Source organism: Amblyraja radiata, chromosome 9 (genome assembly GCF_010909765.2).
Source record: "Amblyraja radiata isolate CabotCenter1 chromosome 9, sAmbRad1.1.pri, whole genome shotgun sequence".
Classification (NCBI taxonomy): domain Eukaryota; kingdom Metazoa; phylum Chordata; class Chondrichthyes; order Rajiformes; family Rajidae; genus Amblyraja; species Amblyraja radiata.
The window spans coordinates 9,771,310-9,792,084 of NC_045964.1; the positions used below are offsets into that span (position 1 = coordinate 9,771,310).

At 47.9% G+C, this 20,775-nt stretch overlaps 1 protein-coding gene across 1 annotated transcript in view; it reads left to right on the forward strand.

Annotated features, from left to right (window-relative positions):
* Positions 1-762: 762 nt before the first annotated feature.
* The window catches only part of mapkbp1 (mitogen-activated protein kinase binding protein 1), a 216,876-nt gene continuing 196,863 nt past the window's right edge, over positions 763-20,775 (forward strand). The window contains exon 1 of the mRNA XM_033026649.1: positions 763-1,177. Coding sequence (XP_032882540.1) covers positions 1,061-1,177 — 117 coding nt within the window. The 5' untranslated portion in view covers positions 763-1,060. The remainder of the gene's footprint in view (positions 1,178-20,775) is intronic.

The window sequence follows — 20,775 nt, forward strand, 5'->3', positions numbered from 1 at the left end:
TCCCTCTGCGCTGAGACGATTCCCCACCGGGCGATGGCACAAACAAGTACATATATATATATATACACATACTCAAAAACAAACAATAGTAGTGCAATAATAATAATGGTCTTGATGGGCCGAAGGGCCTAATTCTGCTCCGAGAACATGAATTTATGAACATACTTAATGTACAGTTCGCTGTGTACCACTGGATCAGTTTGCAATGTAGGGATGTCTTTATACCGCTGGATGTATAGAGTCATAGAGAGGTACAGCGTGCAAGCAAGCCCTTCGGCCCAACTTGCCCACACCGGCCAACATGTCCCACCTACACTCCTCCCACCTGCCTGCGTTTGGCACATATCCCTCCAAACCTGTCCTATCCATGTACCCGTCTTACTGTTTCTTAAATGTTGGGATTGTCCCAGCCTCAACTACCTCCTCAGGTAGCTTGTTCCATACACCTACCACCCTTTATGTGAAACAGTTACCCCTCAGATTCCAATTAAACCCTTTCCCCTTCACCTTAAACCTATACTTGATGTATTGTTAAGTGCATCACTGGGTGTACACGCCACTTACAATTGGTTGTGTATGATAATTCTGGGTATTTGTACATACTTTATATGGTTTGCGATGCCCATCGGTGATGATGTTTCTCACTGGCGGCGATATATTTAGGTCAATTCACTGTACCCTTGTGCAGTACGCCGCTGTGTTGCTGTGCATCTGTCTGTGAGTCTATGAGTGTGTAATGTTTTACCCCTGACGGAAGGGGCGATATTTCCAATGGGATCGGGTAGCAGGAGCTGATCGGGGCCGGGCCGGTGTCTGTCCGGTCGGGGGATAAGGCAGTGTGTATGTCAAAGAGCCGGGTCGGGTTAACCTGCCTGTGTGAGCCAGCGCTGCTGCAGGGTGGGACATGCAAGCCAGCTGGACCATGCCAGGCAGCTCCAAAGACGCCGGGCTGGAGTGAGCGCCTTGAACGGGGGAGATCTACAGCTCGTCCGGGAGGAAGGAAGGAAGGAAGGAAGGAAGGAGGCTCGGGGATCTGGAGAGGGGGTTCGGCTGAGGAGCCATGGCCGATGTCGGCACTTCCACCATCACCACCAGGATTAAAAAGCTGCTGCGCTCTCCCTCGCTCAAGCTGCGGAGGAGCAAACACCACGGCGCCGGCAAGAATATCACGGACAAGGTGAGTGTCTCCGGCTTCGAACTGAACCAATGCAACACGCAAGTCGCAGCCGTGCAATGCATTGCAACGGTTGCATTAAATGCAACCTGGTATTAAACGAGAGCAGCGCGGTGAAGGAGGGCGCAAGCCAGGTGTGTGAAACACAATGCAAGTACAGAAAGGACTGGGGCCCCCGCTGTCATCTGTGCAGAAGGCGGCTGTGGGCTGTCAGGCATCGGGAGAATTGCAAATGCTGCATTAATTGAGCTGTTGATTGTATGGAGTGACTGCATAAAGGAGATGGATGTTTGCATGTAACAGGGCGATGACAGGTAACAGGAAAGCAAAGATGTATAGGAAAGAAGGAACCGCAGATGCCGGCTTACATTGAAGATGGACACAAAATGCTGGAGTAACTCAGCGGCAGAAGCAGCATCTCTGGAGAGAAGGAATGGGTGACGTGTCGGGTCGGGTGGGTCGAGACCCTTCTTCAGGCTGAGAGTCAGGGGAGACTCAAAGATGTTGTAGTGAGTGAGCAGTCGGCGCACTCACAGACCCATATATAGCGCTCGCCCGGCAGAGAGAGCAACTTGCCATGGAAAATCACTGAGCTCATTTTGTGATATATTGCTGATCGTGCATTCATCTTCTGGTGCTGGCTTTGTCAGAGGTGTGCAGCATTTATGCCTCGGCTTTCCTTCCCCACCGGCTCTGCTCTTCCGCCCGCCCGCCAGTCCCCCTTTTGTAGTAACAATTTGCATCGTAGCTTCACATCCACCTGGAGCGCGGCTGTTCATGATTCTTTGACTGTGCATGAAATGTCACCGCTTATAATTCAGTTTGTTGCTAGAATGTCACCATTCATGCCGCTCTTCACGCAGCTGCGGTTGACTCTGCCTGTACCAGGACTGTCACCGTGACTCTGCCTATATCAGGACTGTCACTCTCTGCCTGTACCTAGACTGTCACTGTGACTCTGCCTGTATCAGGACTGTCACCGTGACTCTGCCTGTACCTGGACTGTCACCGTGACTCTGCCTGTACCAGGACTGTCACTCTCTGCCTGTATCAGGACTGTCACCGTGACTCTGCCTGTACCTGGACTGTCACCGTGACTCTGCCTGTATCAGGACTGTCACCGTGACTCTGCCTGTACCAGGACTGTCACCGTGACTCTGCCTGTACCTAGACTGTCACCGTGACTCTGCCTGTACCAGGACTGTCACCGTGACTCTGCCTGTATCAGGACTGTCACCGTGACTCTGCCTGTACCAGGACTGTCACCGTGACTCTGCCTGTACCAGGACTGTCACCGTGACTCTGCCTGTATCAGGACTGTCACTCTCTGCCTGTACCAGGACTGTCACCGTGACTCTGCCTGTACCAGGACTGTCACCGTGACTCTGCCTGTACCAGACTGTCACTCTATGCCTGTACCAGGACTGTCACCGTGACTCTGCCTGTACCAGGACTGTCACCGTGACTCTGCCTGTACCAGGACTGTCACGATTCACAGCGGACTCTGCCTGTACCAGGGATGTCACAGCTGACTGCCTGTGTCAGGAAAATCACAGCTACTTTACTTGTATCCAGCGTGCCACAGCTCACTCTACCTGTATCAAGATAGTCACAGTTCATAGATTGACACAAAAAGCTGGAGTAACTCAGCGGGTCAGACAGCATCTCTGGAGAAAAAGAATCGGTGATGTTTCAGGTCGAGACCCTGGTCTGAAGAAGGGTCTCAATCCAAAAAATCACCCATTCCTCCTCTCCAGAGATGTCCGTCCCGCTGAGTTACTCCAGCTTTTTGTGTCTATCTTCAGTTTAAACCAGCATCTGCGGTCCCTTCCTACACTTTTCGTCACAGTTCATAGCATGCATGGAGCATGAAGTAATCAACAAGCACAGTTCATTGGTCTCTGTGCCTCTGTCTGAGTGTCAGTTTGCGTGTTATTTTGTCTGCATCTGGAATGAAATATCACTGTTTGTAGGGCTCTGCCTCGACGGTTCATGGCCCAATCTGCCTGTGTCAGGAGTGAAGTAATAATTCATGGATCTGTCTGAGCATATCTGGAGTTTCACACTTCATGGCTGCCCGCCTGCCTGTGACTGCACTACTGTACTGTTTTGCATTGATTTTAATCCACAAAGAGTACCACAATTGATGAGGTTCTGCCTGTATCTGGCAATGCTATTCATGCCAGTGACAAGTGGCAATTTTGAATTTGAATTTATTGGTGTGAATGTTGGGCTGGACTAGTTAGAGACTTGCCTTTCTGTTTGTTCAGTCATATAGATTTCACATATTTTGCCGATTACCCTGGGTCTCATAGAGTCATAGAGTGATACAGTGTGGAAACAGGTCCTTCGACCCAACTTGCCCACACCAGCCAACATGTCCCAGCTACATTAGTCCCACCTGCCTGCGTTTGGTCCATATCCCTCCAAACCTGTCCTATCCATGTACCTGTCTAACTGTTTCTTAAATGTTGGGATTGTCCCTACCGCGACTACCTCCTCTGGCAGCTTGTTCCATACACCCACCACACTTTGTGTGAAAAAGTTACCCTTCAGATTCCTATCAAATCTTTTCCCCTTCACCTTAAACCTATGTCCTCTGGTCCTCACCTACTCTGGGCAAGAGACTCTGTGCATCTACCCGATCTATTCCTCTCATGATTTTATACACATTTTAAATAATAAGGACTGAATGTGATAATGGGTTTTCAGGACTATGGGGTAACAGCTGATAGAGTGAGAAATAGCAGACACTTTGACAAAGTGAGGATTGACCTCCACAGCCAGCATGGATTTGTTAAAGCCATTTCATAAACATAGAACATGGAACAGTTCAGCACAGGAACAGGCCCTTCAGTGTACAATGCTTCTGCCGAACATGATGTCAAGTTCAAGTGATCTCATCTGCCTGTACATGGTGCATATCCCTCTATTCCCTATCGATTCCCAATATATATATGCCTATCTAAAAACTTAAATACCACTGTTGTATCTGCCTCCACCACCACCCCTGGCAATGTATTCCAGCCACCACCACTCTCTGTGTAAAACACTTGCCCGCACATCTCAATTAAATGTTCCCCCTCTCACCTCATAGCTATGCCCTCTGGTGCTGGGCATTTCCACCCTGAGAAAAACGTTCTGACTGTCATTCTTTGACATCTTTGGCATGTGGGAGTAAAACCTGTGCCTATTAAAAAGCCTCTTAAATGCCATATTTGCCTCCACCTGGCAACGCATTCCAAGCCCCCACTACTCTCTGTAAAAAACATGCCACACATCACCATTCAACTTTCTCCCTCTCCTCTTAAAGCCATGCTGACTATTTCATGCCTGACTACTGTGGTAGAGAGTAACGGAGAGGATGAGGGAACTGCAATCGATGTTATATACGTGAGCATCCAAATGGCTTTAGATTTTACTTTAGACTTTAGAGATGCAGCGAAGAAACAGTCCCTTTGTCCCACTATATCTATGCTGACCAGCAATCACCCCGTACACTAACTCTATCCCACACACTAGGGACATTTTTACAATTTTACCAAAGTCAATTAACCTACAAACCTGTACGCCTTTGGAGTGCGGGAGGAAACCGGAGAATCTGGAGAAAACCCACGCGGTCACTGGGAGAACGTGCACAGACATCACTCGTAGACAGAATCAAACCCATGTCTCTGGCGTTAAGGAAGCAACTCTACCGCTGCACCACTGTGCTGCCCTATAAATTTAATGAAGTACGAAGTGTTATTAAACGTGTAGGTTGTGAACATTAGAGCCTGTGAAAAATGGATGGAAAATTGGCACTGAATAAAAGTAAGTAGTGAAAGGAAGACACAAGAAACTGCAGGTGCCTTAATAGAGATGGAAAAGCAAATTATAACCATATAACAATATAACAATTACAGCACGGAAACAGGCCATCTCGGCCCTACAAGTTAAATTGTTGAAGGAATTCAGTGGGTCAGGCAGCATCTCTGGATTTCAGCCTGAAACATCGACCATGTTCGGTCTCCATAGAAGCTGAGCACAGTGAAAGGGTTTTCTTTCAGACTAGACAAAGGTATTTGATCAGGTGCCACATAAAAGGGTTTGGAAAATAAGAGCTCATGGAATTGGGGTAGGTATGTTAACATGGAATGAAGAGTGGCTATCACATAGAAGAGAGATACTGAATAAATGGGTCCTTTCAGATTGAAAGGAGTAACTAGTGGAGTACCCTAATTCTTGGACAAGGGGACAGATTTTAAATTATTCAAGGAGTGTTCTTCAGACTAAGACTGAGAGTCAGGGGAAAGGGAAACGAGAGATATAGATGGTGCTGTAGAGAGATATAGAACATATGAATGAAAGGTATGCAAAAATGGAACAATGCTAAAGGAACCAGGGCATTGTTAGCCGTGTGCTAGATGAAAACGAGTACAGATGATGAGACTCAACAAGACGACTGGATCCACCTGATCTCTCGGTTGCCAAACACTTTAATTCCCCTCCCCATTCCCACACTGACCTTTCTGTCCTAGACCTCCTCTGTTGTCAGAGTGAGGCCAAACGCAAATTGAAGGAGCAGCATCTAATTATTTGCTTTGGCAGCTTATAGCCTAGCGGTAAGAATATTGATTTCTCTAACCTCAAGTAACCCCTGCATCCCTCCCTCTCTCCATCTCTCCCACACCCACGTTGTAGCAGATTCAAAGTCGTTCTGTTCAGTCTCATTGTCTGTGCTTGTTTTCACCCAACACACAGCTAACGGTGGCCTGTTTCCTTTATCTTTGTTATTTTTCTGCATATCTTTCATTCATTTCATATCCCTTACCCGCATTACATCCCAAAAAATGTCCTTGATCCTAATTGTTTTTGTCTCTGGTGCTTCATCTCACATCACCTTTTCTCCTCTTATAAGTTCCGTAAATGTACTGTCGATTCTAAACTGGACTTCCCTAAGCTTGTTGATTCTAAACTTAGTGACTTCCCTTCCTGAAACTTCATCTCTTTCAGTTCAGTTCCACCCTCTGGAAGCAATGAATTGGCCCAAGGTAAAACTATTTTGCTCCAGAATCTCTTCCCCCGGTACCTTCCCCTGCAGCCGCAACAGATGCAAGACCTGTCGCTATACCTCCTCCCTCGACTGTGTCCAGGGACCCCGACAGTCCTTTCAGGGTAGGCAGAGGTTCACTTGCACCTCCTCAAACCTCATCTACTATATCCGTTGTTCAAGATGTGGACTCTTATATATCGACGAGACTAAACGTAAACTGGGCGATCGTTTCGCGGAACACCTTCGCTCAGTCCGCCTGAACCAACCAGATCTCCCGGTTGCTGAACGCTTTAATTCTCCTCCCCATTCCTCCACAGACATTTCTGTCCTCGGTCTCCACCATTGTCAGAGTGAGGCTAAACGCAAATTGGAGGAACAGCATCTCATATTTCGCTTGGGCAGCTTACAGCCCAGTGGTATGAATATTGATTTCTCTCACCAGGTAGCCCCGGCATTCCCTCTCTCTCTATCCCTCCCCCACCCAAGTCGCACTAGCTTCTCATTTTCACCCAACAAACAGCTGATTCCTTTAACATCGTTAATTTTTTGCATATCTTTCATTCATTATTCTTTATCTCTCCACATCACCGTCTATATCTCTTGATTCCCTTATTCCTAATCAGTCTCGACCCGAAACGTTACCCGTTCCTTCTCTCCAGAGATGCTGCCTGTCCGGCTGAGTTACTCCAGCTTTTTGTGTCTATCTTCTGTTTAAACCAGCATCTGCAGTTCCTTCTTACACACTAGTTCCACTTGCCTACATTTGACCCATATCCCTCTAAACCTGTCCTATCCACGTACCTGTCCAATTGTTTCTAAAAGGTTGGGATAGTCCCTGCCTCAACTACCTCCTCTGGCAACTCGTTCCATACACCCACCACCCTTTGTATGAAAAAGATACCCCTCAGATTCCTATTAAATCTTTTCTCCTTCACCTTAAACCTATGCTGGGCAAGGGACCCCGTGCATCTACTCGATCTATTCCTCTCATGATCTATATAAGATCACCTCTATAAGATCACTGCTCATCCTCCTGCGCTCCAAGGGATGAGTCCCAGCCGACTCAACCTCTCCCTATAGCTCAGACCCTCTAGTCCTGGCAGCATCCTCATAAATCTTCTCTGTCGCCTTTCCAGCTTGATCAGTGCAAGATTCAAGATTCAAGATTCAAGAGAGTTTATTGTCATGTGTCCCTGATAGGACAATGAAATTCTTGCTTTGCTTCAGCACAACAGAACATAGTAGGCATGACTACAGAACAGATCAGTGTGTCCATATACCATTATATAAATATATACACACATGAATAAATAAACTGATCAAGTGCAAATAACAGATAATGGGCTATTAATGTTCAGAGTTTTGTCCGAGCCAAGTTTAATAGCCTGATGGCTGTGGGGAAGTAGCTATTCCTGAACCTGGTTGTTGCAGTCTTCAGGCTCCTGTACCTTTTACCTGAAGATAGGGTGGAGATGAGTGTGTGGCCAGGATGGTGTTGGTCCTTGATGATGCTGCCAGCCTTTTTGAGGCAGCGACTGCGATAGATCCCCTCGATGGAAGGGAGGTCAGAGCCGATGATGGACTGAGCAGTGTTTACTACTTTTTGTAGTCTTTTGTAGAAGATAACAGCATCTGTAGTTCCTTGTGCCTTCTTCATCGACCTTGTGCTATGATGTGTTGCACAGACCAAGCCCTCATTTGGACTTTGTTGAAGTTGGGCAATAATTAACCAGTTCCTACTAATGAGCCGTTATGTTTAAGAAAGAACTGCAGATGCTGGAAATATCGAAGGAGGACAAAAATGTTGGAGAAACTCAGCGGGTGAGGCAGCATCTATGGAGCGAAGGAATAGGTGACGTTTCGGGTCGAGACCATTCTTCATTATATCCGTTGACTCCCTTATACATTATAAAGCACACGTTCCTCAAACAAATCCACTTCCCTCACCCTTAAGAGGCCAACTGCAAGGCCCTTGGTCCGGATTCCTAACAGCTACCTGTCTATCTCCATCCTAAACACCAAACCCAAAATCTTAATCCTTAAAGTGAGTCGTTAATCTTCAAAACAAAGCCATTAACTTTTTAACCTCCTACTCCTCAATAAAACCCTGACACATACATTTCATATTAAAAATCACGTCCAGCCTTTTGTGGTCCGGACATTTTCTGCTTGTGAAGGTAGGAGACTGCAGCTGGGAGCTATTACATTTTTCTCACTAATTTTGTGGGAATAATTTGCAGTTGTTCCCTTTTTTTAATGGTTATAAGGAAGCTGAAATCTCCCACTAGAAGCATGAACAATGGGAAAATGTTATCCCGAGTGGTTTCTCCCACTGCAGCTCTGAAACTGGCAATAGTTCCCGATGGCAACTGTGAATTGTTTTTTATTTGAGGAAGTCTTTTGATGAACCTCTAGGTGTGGTAGAAGGCAGTGCTTTAACGCTCTCCCGGGCGTAGTTATGAGGTGGTTCATGAATAACAGCTTACGTATGACTGCTGTTCACCCTCGAGCTGCTTTAATTGGAGTGTGAGCCATACAGCTAGCAAAACACAGTGTTAATGAGAGCTGTGGCTGAAGGTGAATTCTTGTCATGGTCAGGTTACTACTGGTTGTTGTAAACATTATCGACCAGGAGATCTGATCTGGCATCAGGATGATGAAAGACAGAGGAAGCATGGGACTTGATGGGGAAAAGGAGTCCAGCTAAAGCTGTTATGAAGAGCAAAGCAGATCTTTCACTTGGAGTCACTCTTCTGATAATCAATGCCACCGACTGACTCTCAACTATTTTTCCTTTGATTCATTGCTTTACTAGGCATTTTATTTTTAAGCTGATATATTGCTGGTACTGGAAAATATGCAGTGAAAAGGTTCAGGTGAGGGAGACAAATAGCCAGTTTAATCATTCTTGAAATACCTGCACTCAATGATATATGGATGTTAAACCTTCATTTGATTGATTGATAGACTTTATTAATCCCCTTATTCAGGGGAAATTCTGATGTCCTTGCAGCACACTAATAAAAATACAACACAGTATTCATGAAGAAATTCAACACCAAAACATAAAAACATCCCCCCACAGTGATTCCCATTGTGGGGGAAGGCACAAAGTCCAGTCCCCATCCTCTTGTCCACCCATAGTCGGGCCTATTGAGGCCTCCACAGTCGCCACCACGGTGCCCGATGTTCTCGCCGGGTGATGGTACTTCGGCGTCGGGAGAACCCCCAGCGGCTTGGGGTGCCAGGAACGGCCGCCTTCCCACCGGAGCCTGCGGCTTCCAAGCCAACAGACCACGCCAGACGGAGCTCCGCACACTGGTGATCTCGGCGAGATGTAAGTTCAACGTCGCAGCTGGCCGCTCCGCAGAACCGCGGCTCCACGATGTTTCCTCGGCGGTACCAAGCATACTGAAGTCCCAGCGCGGCGACCCAGGAAAGGCATCGCCCGCTCCACGACAGCGCTCCAGCGCTGCGCCGCCGCCAAAGCCGATGTTCTGCGCCGCCGCCAAAGCCGATGTTCTGCGCCGCCGCCAAAGCCGATGTTCTGCGCCGCCGCCAACGCCGATGTTCTGGCCAGGTCCCCTCAGGGAAACGTCGCTCCAGGACCCGCTGGTAGGCCGCGAGGACAGGTCGAAGATGCTGCTCGGAGGAAGGCAACCCCTCCGACCAGGTAGGGACTTAGAAAAGCAGTTTCCCCCTTCCCCCCCACCACCCCCCACACATAAAAAGATTTAGACCCCCCGACTGTACACTTAACAAACTAAAAATAATAAAAAAGAAAGGGGAAAAAACGGACAGCTGCAGGACAGGCAGCCGTTCAGGACAGCGCCTCCTCCAGATCTCCTAAATTTGTTTTAGGTTCTAACAATAGGGGACGGTCTTGCATCTGAAAAATTAAATAATGTGCAGTTTTGGTCTCCAAATTTGAGGAAGGACATTCTTGCTATTGAGAGAGTGCAGCGTGGGTTCACCATGTTAGTTCCCGGGATGGCGGGAATGACATATGGATGGATCGACTGGCCTTATATTCACTGGAATTTAGAAGGATGAGAGGGTATCTTATAGACACATATACAATTCTTAAGGGATTGGACAGGCTGGATGCAGGAAAAATGTTCCCGATGTTGGGGGAGTCCACAAGTTTAAGAATAAGGGGTCGGCCATTTTGGACTGAGATGAGGAAAAACTTTTTCATCCAGAGAATTGTGAATCTGTGGAATTCTCTGCCACAGAAGGCAGTGGAGGCCAATTCACTGGGTGTATTCATGAGAGTTAGATTTAGCCCTTAGGGCTAACGGAATCAAGGGATATGGGGAAAAGCAGGAACAGGGTACTGATTCTGGATGATCAGCCATGTTCATATTGAATGGCGGTACTGGCTCGAAGGGCCGAATGGCCTACTACTGCACCTACTTTCTATTTTTCTATGTTTCTAATGATGAATAGAAAGATTAGATATAACACCTTTGCAGGGTAGGTAGCACGCTGAGGCACCAGTTAGTGCTGTTTTCTCACAGCTCCAGTGACCTGTGTTCGATCCTGACTTCAGGTGCTGCCCGTGTGAAGTTTACACATTCTCCACGTGGCCATGTGGGTTTCCCCCGGGTGCTCCGGTTTCCTCCCACATTCCGAAGATGTGCTGTTAATTGTCCATTGTAATTTGCCCAGAAGTGGTAATAAACAGCAAAAGAATAGTGATGGGCATGGGTGCGAGAGAATAAGTTGCAGGGCAACAAGGAAATAAGGAAGGGGGAATGGGATTGATGGCCTGGACCTGATGGGCCAAATTGCCTCCTGTGTGCCCTAATAAATAAGTGATGAATGCCTGAAATGAACTGCTCAAAGGAGGTTTAGTGCACCAGTGAGAGAATTGGATCTGTTCCTTGTTAAAGGTTTGTTCATTTCAGTTTAGTTTATCGTCACGTGTTCCGAGGTACAGTGAAAAGCTTTTGTTGCATGTTAATTAGTCAGCAGAAAGACAATACATGATTACAATCGAGCCATTTACAGTGTATAGATACATGATAAAGGAATAAAGTAAAAAATGTTGTTGTGGGAATAGAGATTTAAGATGGTGGAGTGATTGCAATATGCGTTTGTGGATTCTGCTTCTGTGGCTAGCATGCAAATAGTCACCTGGGATGGACGCCATCTTGGAAGCACCAGCATCTTGAGGCTCCTTTCTGGGAATTGAATGCTTATTAAAAATAGCTATGACCTGTAGGGCAGCAGAACCTTTTTTTTTCAGACTTGTACATCTCCTAGTTCTAGCTACAGCTGCAGTCAGTGCATGAGACTTTGAACAGTCAGTTTGCATTGGGATGTTTGTTGCCAGCTTCTCTCGAGAATAAAACCTGAGACTGCTGCCCTTACTCGGATAACATCATCCACCAGGGTTCATTTCAAGATGAATGTCACCCTTCAGATCAACAGATTAAGTTTCTGTGCTGGACAGGGACCAGGAGTGGGTGTGACTCTCTTTGTAAAACGGGGCTGCTTATTTAAACACAAAATGCTGGAGTAACTCAGCGGGACAGGCAGCATCTCCAGATGGAATGAATAGGTGACGTTTCGGGTCGAGACCCTTCTTCAGACTTCAGACAGACCCTCAGTCTGAAGGAGTCTCGACCCGAAAAACTCAGTTCTTTCTACCCAAAGATGCTGCCTGTCCCACTGAGTTACTACAGCATTTTGTGTCTATCTTCAGTGTAAACCAGCATCTGCAGTTCCTTCTTACACACACTGCATATTTAAACTGTTGATTCACAAAGAAATGAAAATTACAGACAAGGAATTGACAGCAATAAGTTTTTTATTTTATTTTATTTAATTCTTTATTTCGAACAGAATAAAAGAATAAAAAGCAAGTGTGAAACAGCATACAAAAAACAAAACAAGAATATTTATAAAGTGTCATAAACAATATCTATAAATAAATGAAATCGTATGTGTGTTGAAATATTTCAGGAAGATGGAAGGGTAAGCTGGGCCCTGTGGTTTTTGAGAAATGCCCCAGTAATGTTGTGAGCAGAATTTACGGGCCATTTGCTTGTCAGACTGGGAGACTAACTGGTGAGGATTGAAGATGGTCCCTGGGAATAATTCTGGCGGGGATCACTGGGCATTTTGGAGGGAGAAGATTGAAATGTTACAGGCTAGTGTACTTGAATCTCAGGCAGGAGGGTATGAGTTAAAAACAAATCACAAGCTTGAACTCATCCAGAACCGGCCGGGATATTCCCGGCGAGCAGGCCTGATTCCCGACGGGCCACAGGGCACAAGGTGGCTTCCCAATATGCCCGACAACGGCCTTTTACGGAAGATGGCGGCGCGTTCAGACGCAGCGGCTTTGCGCTCCCAAGTCAGAGTTAACTCGGAGCAGCCCGGTACCGAACGCGGCTGTGAAAGTAAGGTATTTAAAAACCTCAGAACCCCTAGAACCCCTAGAAACCCCAGTAACCCCAGAAACCATAGGAAGAAACTCACCTCCAGGACGAGGAAATCCAGGACCCGCATCGCAATCCCGACGGGTCGCACATGGAGCCGCACGGAACTGCTCAATATCGGACGTGGCTGCGAGAAACTGGCGTGTGAGTACTACAGTACCCTTACCAAAATCCCGACGGAGCTGGGCAGAACAGCCCCCTGGATCACCACTCCGGAGGGTAGGAGACGGAGCAAGCGCCGGGAGCGAAAGCAGAAGCGTGGAAGGCGAGCGGGGGTGCAGGACAGGCTACGGAGGGCTCCACAAAGACCATCGCTCCCAAGCGTCTTTCTGGCGAATGTCCGGTCACTCACCAACAAGCTGGATGAGGTAAGGCTCTGGATCAACACCCAGCGATCCCTGAAAGACTGCTGTGTGCTGATCTTCACAGAGACCTGGCTCAGCGCGCTGGTTCCCGATGGGGCTGTGGACCTAACCACTGCATCGTGCTGATAGAACAAAGGACTCCGGTAAGAGCAAGGGTGGTGGGCTCTGCATCTACATCAACAATGACTGGTGCACCAACCACACTGCAGTAGAGAGCTATTGTTCCCCAGACCTGGAATACCTACTGCTTAAATGTAGGCCGTTTTACCTGCCTTGGGAGTTTACTGTGGTTATCATCATGGCCATATACATCCCACCACAGGCTAATGCTAACCTAGCGCTCGCACAGCTGCACTCGGCCATCAGTAAGCAGCAGGATGCTCATCCCGACGGTGCCTTCATTGTTGCAGGGGACTTTAACCAGGTCAACCTACGAGCCGCACTCCGCAAATTCCACCAGCATGTGCAGTGCCCTACCAGGGGCTCAAACACGCTGGATAAAGTGTACACCAACACCAAGGACGCTTACAGAGCTCCCCCCCCCGCCCATCCCTGGGACAATCCGATCACCTCTCACTGTTTCTTCTGCCTGCATACAAACCCCTCATCCGCAAGACCAAACCTGCAATAAGGACGGTCAAAATATGGCCCGAGGACGCCACCCTACAACTCCAGGACTGCTTTGATCGCACCGACTGGGACCTGTTTGCACAACAGGCAACCAGTGGTACAGAGGTAGACTTGGAGGAGTACACATCCACTGTGCTCTCCTACATCAACTGATGTGTGGAGACTGTCACAGTGGACAAGCAAATAAAGATGTTCCCAAACCGGAAACCCTGGATGAACAAGGAGGTTCAGGATCTGCTAAGGGCACGCAACAATGCCTTTAAATCCAGGGACACTTCTGCCTACAGTGCGGCCAGGTCGAACCTGAACAAAGGCATAAAAAAGGCCAAAGACATCCACAGGCAAAGGGTGGAAGACCACTTCAATACCGCGGACACCAGAAGCATGTGGCAGGGTGTCAGGGACATCACTGACTACAAGAGCAGCCCCGCCTGCCCCCACGGTGATATCACACTGGCCAACGAACTAAACACCTTCTTTGCCCGCTTCAAAACTGGCAACACCACCAGGAGTGGAATAACCCCGGCCATGGCGGAGGGACAGGCCTTAACACTGAGCACTCAGGAGGTACAGTGCGCTCTGCGTAGGATCAACCCACGCAAGGCTGCAGGCCCGGATGGTGTACAGGGAAGGGTACTAAAGGACTGTGCTGTACAGCTGGCGGAGGTATTCACGAGAATCTTCAATCTGTCTCTATCTCTGGCAACGGTCCCCAAGTGCCTGAAAACAGCCACCATAGTGCCGGTGCCGAAAAAGTCTAAAGTCACCAACCTGAACGACTACCGCCCGGTTGCCCTAACTCCAATCCCAATGAAGTGCTTTGAAAGGCTGGTCCTCTCCCACATCAAATCCAGCATCCCTGCCTCACTGGACTCTCATCAATTTGCATACAGGGCAAATAGATCAACAGAGGATGCCATCTCTCTGGCTCTTCACATTGTCCTGACTCACCTGGACAGACAGGGCACGTACATGAGGATGCTCTTCATTGACTATAGCTCTGCATTCAATACGGTCATCCCCACCAAGCTCACCACCAAACTCCACCAGCTAGGCCTCAGCTCGCCGATATGCGATTGGATCCTGAACTTTCTGACGGAGCGACCGCAGGCAGTGAGACTGGGCCCGCACCTGTCCTCCACTATCACCCTGAGCACCGGCACACCACAGGGCTGTGTACTAAGCCCCATGCTCTACTCCCTCTTCACTCACGACTGTGTTCCTGCATTCGACACCAACACCATCGTGAAGTTTGCAGACAACACAACAGTGATTGGGCTGATCACCAACGGTGATGAAACAAAATACAGAGCGGAGGTGCAGAACCTGGCGGACTGGTGCGCACGTAACAACTTGTCACTAAACACCTCCAAGACCAAGGAGCTGATTATTGACTTCAGGAGGTTCCATAATGGAGAATATGCCCCAATCTCCATTTATGGGGAAAGTGTGGAGAGAGTGTCCAGCTTTAAGTTTCTGGGCACTCACATTTCTGAGGACCTCACATGGTCCACAAACACCGCTGCTCTGGTCTGGAAGGCACAGCAACGACTGTTCTTCCTGAGGACATTAAAAAAGACAGGTCTGCCCCAACAGCTGCTGACAACCTTCTACCGCTGCACCACAGAGAGCATATTAACGTATGGCATCTCTGTGTGGTATCTCAGCTGCACGGAGGCGGAGAGGAGAGCTCTTCAGCACGTCGTCCACAGAGCGCAGAGGATCATTGGGACACAGCTACCAGCCGTGGAGGGCATCTACCACACACGGTGCCTCAGGAAGGCAGTCAGCATCCATAAAGACTCCTCACACCCTTGTAATGGACTGTTTGAACTACTTCCCTCCGGCAGATGTTACAAGGCCTTCTACTCCCGAACCTCCAGACTCAGAAACAGCTTTATCCCCAGAGCTATAGCGGCTCTGAACCGGCCCTGCTGAGTGCCCCCCACCCCCCATGGACTGTCTCCCTCGGATGGTCACGTCACACAGCTTATTTATTTATTTTACTTTTCTTTTACATCGGTTGGAAGCTGCATACTAAATCTCGTTGCACTGATGTGCAATGACAATAAAAGATATTATTATTATTATTATTATAACAGGCCTAGCTCGCTGCCACGGCAATGAGAACCAGCCTGGAGAGGTTGCTGCCGAGCCCGGCCTCTGCTCACCCTGTGGACCACAGAGGAGGTAGTCGGACAGAGGGCCGGTAAGCGTAGTGGCGGCGGGAAGCAGTGCAGGGCCTGGACGGTAGAGAGGGCCGCCGGAGGTCTCGCAGCAGCCTGGCGCTGGGCCCAATGGACCGAAGAGCCGTGGCTGCATCCCAAACTTGATAATCCTGCCTTGTACATTCTCATCTAAATCGTTGTGATGGAATATTCTCCAGTCATCCAGATGAGTGCAGCTCCAACGATATGCAGGTGCTCAAGATCTATAGGTTGATTAGTATCCCACCTGCCACCCTGAACACTTAATCTTTCCGCCTTTGGTACATTCACGGCTGTGCTGCGTGTTTCTGACAAAGTGCAGGGAAACTACTCGCTAGAGCAATTCCAACAGCACCTGTCATCCAGGAAACCTTCCATGGCGTGCACACCAAACTGACTTGAGGTGGAGTAAACCAGTTTTCACTTTAATTATCAAGGTTTGACAGACTAGCCATCAGCATCGGCAGTCTATTAACCCTCTTTTGCAACCATGGAATGATTGTCCCGAAGGGCTGGAATATAGAGTTGCCCCACAGAGCAGAGCAGTTTGTACCTTCTCCCCTTTGGAGTTTGTACGTTCTCCCTGTGACCTGAGTGGCTTTTCTCCGGCATCTCCGGTTTCTTCCAACACTCCAAAGACATACAGGTTTGTAGGGTAATTAGCTTGGTGTAATTGTAAATTGTCCCTAGTTTGTAGGATAGTGCTAGTGTGCACGGATCGTTTGTCAGTGAGGACTCGATGGGCTGAAGGGCCTGTTTCCATGCTGTATCTCTAAACTGAACTGAACTAAACTAAAGATAGACACAAAATGCTGGAATAACTCAGCGGGACAGGCAGCATCTTTGGAAAGAAGGAATGGGTGACAATTTGGGTTGAGACCCTTTTTCAACTAGTCAGGAGAAAGGGAAAAAAGAGATGTAGATGGTGATGTGGAGAGATATAGAACAAATGAATGAAAGATATGCAAAGAAGTAATGATGATAAAGGAAACAGGCCATTGCTAGTTGTTTGCTAGGTGACAACGGGAACCTGGTGCTACATGGGTGGGGGAGAGATGGAGAGAGGAAGTGCAGGAGTACCTGAAGTTAGAGAAATCAATATTGATACCACTGGGTTGTAAGCTAAACTGAGCAGAGCAGTGCAGGCTGCGAGCGCCAATTAGACCTCAGATGGCGGATTCTGAGAATCCTCCCCTTCACACGCATATTACTGTAGTCAAAAGCCTTAATTAACTTAAGATTTAGATGTATGAGATGTTTGAAACAGTTCAAATGGATTTAAATGATTTAAAAAAATGTTTACTTTAAAATATGTTAAACTGCAAGAAATTAATTAAAAACACGAATTTCAAGTAAAATATAGAAAAAACAGGCAAACATTTACCTGTAGGTAAGCTTTTAATTGAGATTGTTGAGATGAGTAGGTTATGCCAATGCTCGTGATATCCTGAGCCGCTGAGTGCTGAGCCCAGAGGCAACGTGGTTGCCCTGGCAACGGGGCCTTCACCCTGCCTCAACCTTGCCTTGTTCTCCACAGAGCCTCTGGTTATAGGTCAGAATCACTCGTCCCAATGCTAACTGCTTCTGTGCTTTATTAGGGGTAATATTTGTGTAATATTATGCTTTATAATAGCAACAAATTTAATTGCTGTAGATTTCTCGCTTTCCTTAATGGTTAAGTGCGTTTATTAGGTCAAGTTGGCAATTAAAAAAGAATCGTCTAAAAATAAATTGTAGACATTCATTTAGTCTGTAGGGCTGAACATTCCTTGCTTCCTACTGTGTTCTTTATGGCAGGGTTAAGTACTCAATATGTTTTTCCTCAGGACAGGTACAGTAAAATACCTGTCCGTTTGCTGCGGCGGGGAGATGAGATATGAGGGTGGGTCATATGTCAGTAAATGCCTCAGGTCGAGCAGATCCATCAGGCACAGTCTTCTATCGCTTAGTTGCTGAGATAAAGCCCCACTGACCATGTATGTGTTAATGCGACCCCCCTCCCCTCTCTTACACCCCAACACACTCTGGCCCTGCTCATCTGCGAGAGTTTCCACTCTCGTCTCACTCTCTTGCTTTTATTGTTTCTGTTTCTCTTTCAGCTTCTCTCCGTTCTTATCTGTGTAGAATTCAGTCACATCCTCCCAGGCCTTCTTTCTCTATTTCCCTCCCTCACACAGGCTCTTGCCATTACTCTCTCCCTCTCTCACACATTCTTTTTTTCACTTCCTCCCCCTCCCCCTTCTCTCTCTCTCTCTCTCTCTCTCTCTCTCTCTCTCTCTCTCTCTCTCCCGGCAGATAGACACAAAATGCTGGAGTAGCTCAGCAGGACAGGCAGCATCTCTGGAGAGAAGGACTGGGTGAGGTTTTAGGTCAAGCACATTATTCTCTGGGCAGGGACTGAAAAATGATCTTCACATGAATTATTTTCTTATTTTCCTCTCATAAATTTCTGTCTGTATTGATTGGCATTCCTTGGGACCCAGCCCCTGAACCTCCCCGTGTAGGAAAGAACTGCAGATGCTGGTTTAAATCGATGGTAGACACAAAATGCTGGAGTAACTCAGCGGGATAGGCAGCATCTCTGGAGAGAAGGAATGGGTGACGTTTTGGATCGAGACCCTTCTTCAGACTGTCTCCGGACTGCCTGTCCCGCTGAGTTACTGCAGCATTTTATGTCTACCCTGAACCTCCCCAGTGGCCAAGGGATATAAGAATCCCATCCCTTGATCATAAACAATGGAATAGGTCTCTACTATCCTTGTAAACTCACCCTCTTTTCCTCTGGTTCTCTCCTCCCTCAAAAGAAAGTTGCTGGTGGGGAACAGAAATGTCCACTTCCTTATGTTGGTCTATGTGTTGTGCATTGTTTATGTGTAAAATTGAGGGGAAGAATGAGGGTGTCTGAAGAAAGTTCTCGACCCAAAACGTCCATTCCATCTCTTCGGAGATACTGCCTGTCCCGCTGAGTTACTCCAGCGTTTTGTGTATATTTGAAGGGAAGGGATCTGTCCTCCAAACTGCTGACGTGCAGATGCCAACAAATCTACCTGGGCCTGGAAGAATATATTGTTATTACGAGAAAAGATTGCCCCATTTCAAATTGGGTTGAGGAGGAATCTGGAGCAAGGGGAGGATCTGGGAGCAACTCTGCATATGGAATAGTGTGATACAGGTTCACATAGAGAAGCGCTGGACTTTTTCAAAAGCAGGCATGAATGACAAACAAAACAGGTAACCCGAAACGTCACCCATTCTAACCAGAGATGCTGCCTACCCCGCGCGCGCGCGTGTGTGTGTGTGTGTGTGTGTGTGTGTGTGTGTGCGCGTGTGTTTGTGTGTGTGTGCGCGTGTGTGTGTGTGTGTGTGTGTGTGTGTGTGTGTGTGTGCGTGCACGCGTGCGTGTGTGTGTGTGTGTGTGTGTGTGTGCGTGCGCGTGCGCGCGCGCGTGCGTGCGTGTGTGTGTGTGCGCGTGTGTGTGTGCCTGTTTCCATATGTGTTTTTCTACCTTCGTCAAAACGCTACGCACTAGCGCTTAAATGTTTACATATTCTGACTCACATTTCCCCCCTCCACGCAGTAATCAGGTTCACTTAAGATTTCATCCTGTATTTCAAAAGTTATTGATGGTTCAGGTTTTAATAAAAGGCAAAAAACGGTTCTCACACACAGCCTTTTCCCAGGACTTTTCAATGATGATGTCACAGTGCCACTCACAGTGCGCCAATCACAATGGGCTCTCAAGCTGCCGAGTGCCACATCCCCCCGCCCCTGGCCCCGCCCCCGCCCCCACACCCCCCAACGCGTCCCACTTGGTCTGATGTCCTTTAAAACTGATCAGGGAGATATTGTAAATAAAAAAGGCCATAGGAGACTTGTTAAACAGCAACATTTCACTTAAAAAGACCACTTTAAAATAAATAATTATTAATATTTCTGACATCTCAAATTGCAACGGAAGACGACAATATAAGCAGATAGGAAAGAAAATAGGAAAGAAAAGTACAGTATATTATCGTTATAATGAGCAAAGGAGGGGGCCGGGGGGAGGACATGGTGTCCATTATTGCCAATTGTCCATTATAACCCGAGTAAGCTTATCATTGTATGTAATTGAAACAAAAAACTGCAGGTGATGGTTAAAATACAAAAGGACACAAAGTGGTGGAGTAACTCAGCGGGTCAGGCAGTGTCTCTGGAGATCATGTATAAGTGACGTCGGGACCCTTTTACAGACTGATTTAGACTGCTGTGTTACTCCAGCACTGTACCTTAAAACTAGGCACCGTCTGCACCAGCGAGCCATTCTTCACCGGCTGCCGACAGTCCGCTGACATGGCTGTTGTTGCGGTTCACGTTGTAGCCCCTGAGGCCAGTGCTTTCTTCAGGCCGCCTCCACCGACGGGACGTGCTTGTTCCCTCTTCTTGCACCAGCTGCTGTTTCCAAGGAAGAGTATGTCGGTGACTCCAGGGAAGAAGGAGGAGAGGCGGCGATTGGGTGAGGATGTGGGTGGGAAGAGGGAAGAGGCTGAGTGGACAGAGCGAGGGGAGGAGGGGGGAGCGGCGGTGAAGTGGAGAATGGACAAAGCCGCTGTCCACAACAAGCAGTGGCGAGAGGGGAGGGAGCCCCACGGTGACCGAGCGTGTCCGGTTGGCGGCGGCGGCCCGAAGAAAGCGCTGTCCACAGGGGCTACAACGTGAGCCGCAACAACAGCCGTGTCACCGGACTGTGTGGTGGGTGAAGAATGGCTTGCTGGTGCACCTTGCGAGTTGGAGGTGGGGTCAATAGCTGCGGCTCTAAGCCACTGGGGAGACAGTGTGTGCCAGGGGTGACATTGGCAGGTCTGTCCGCTATATACGACATCCGTTATCAAGGGGTGCGTTAAAATGAGAGTTTATTGTACACAAAAGTGATCAA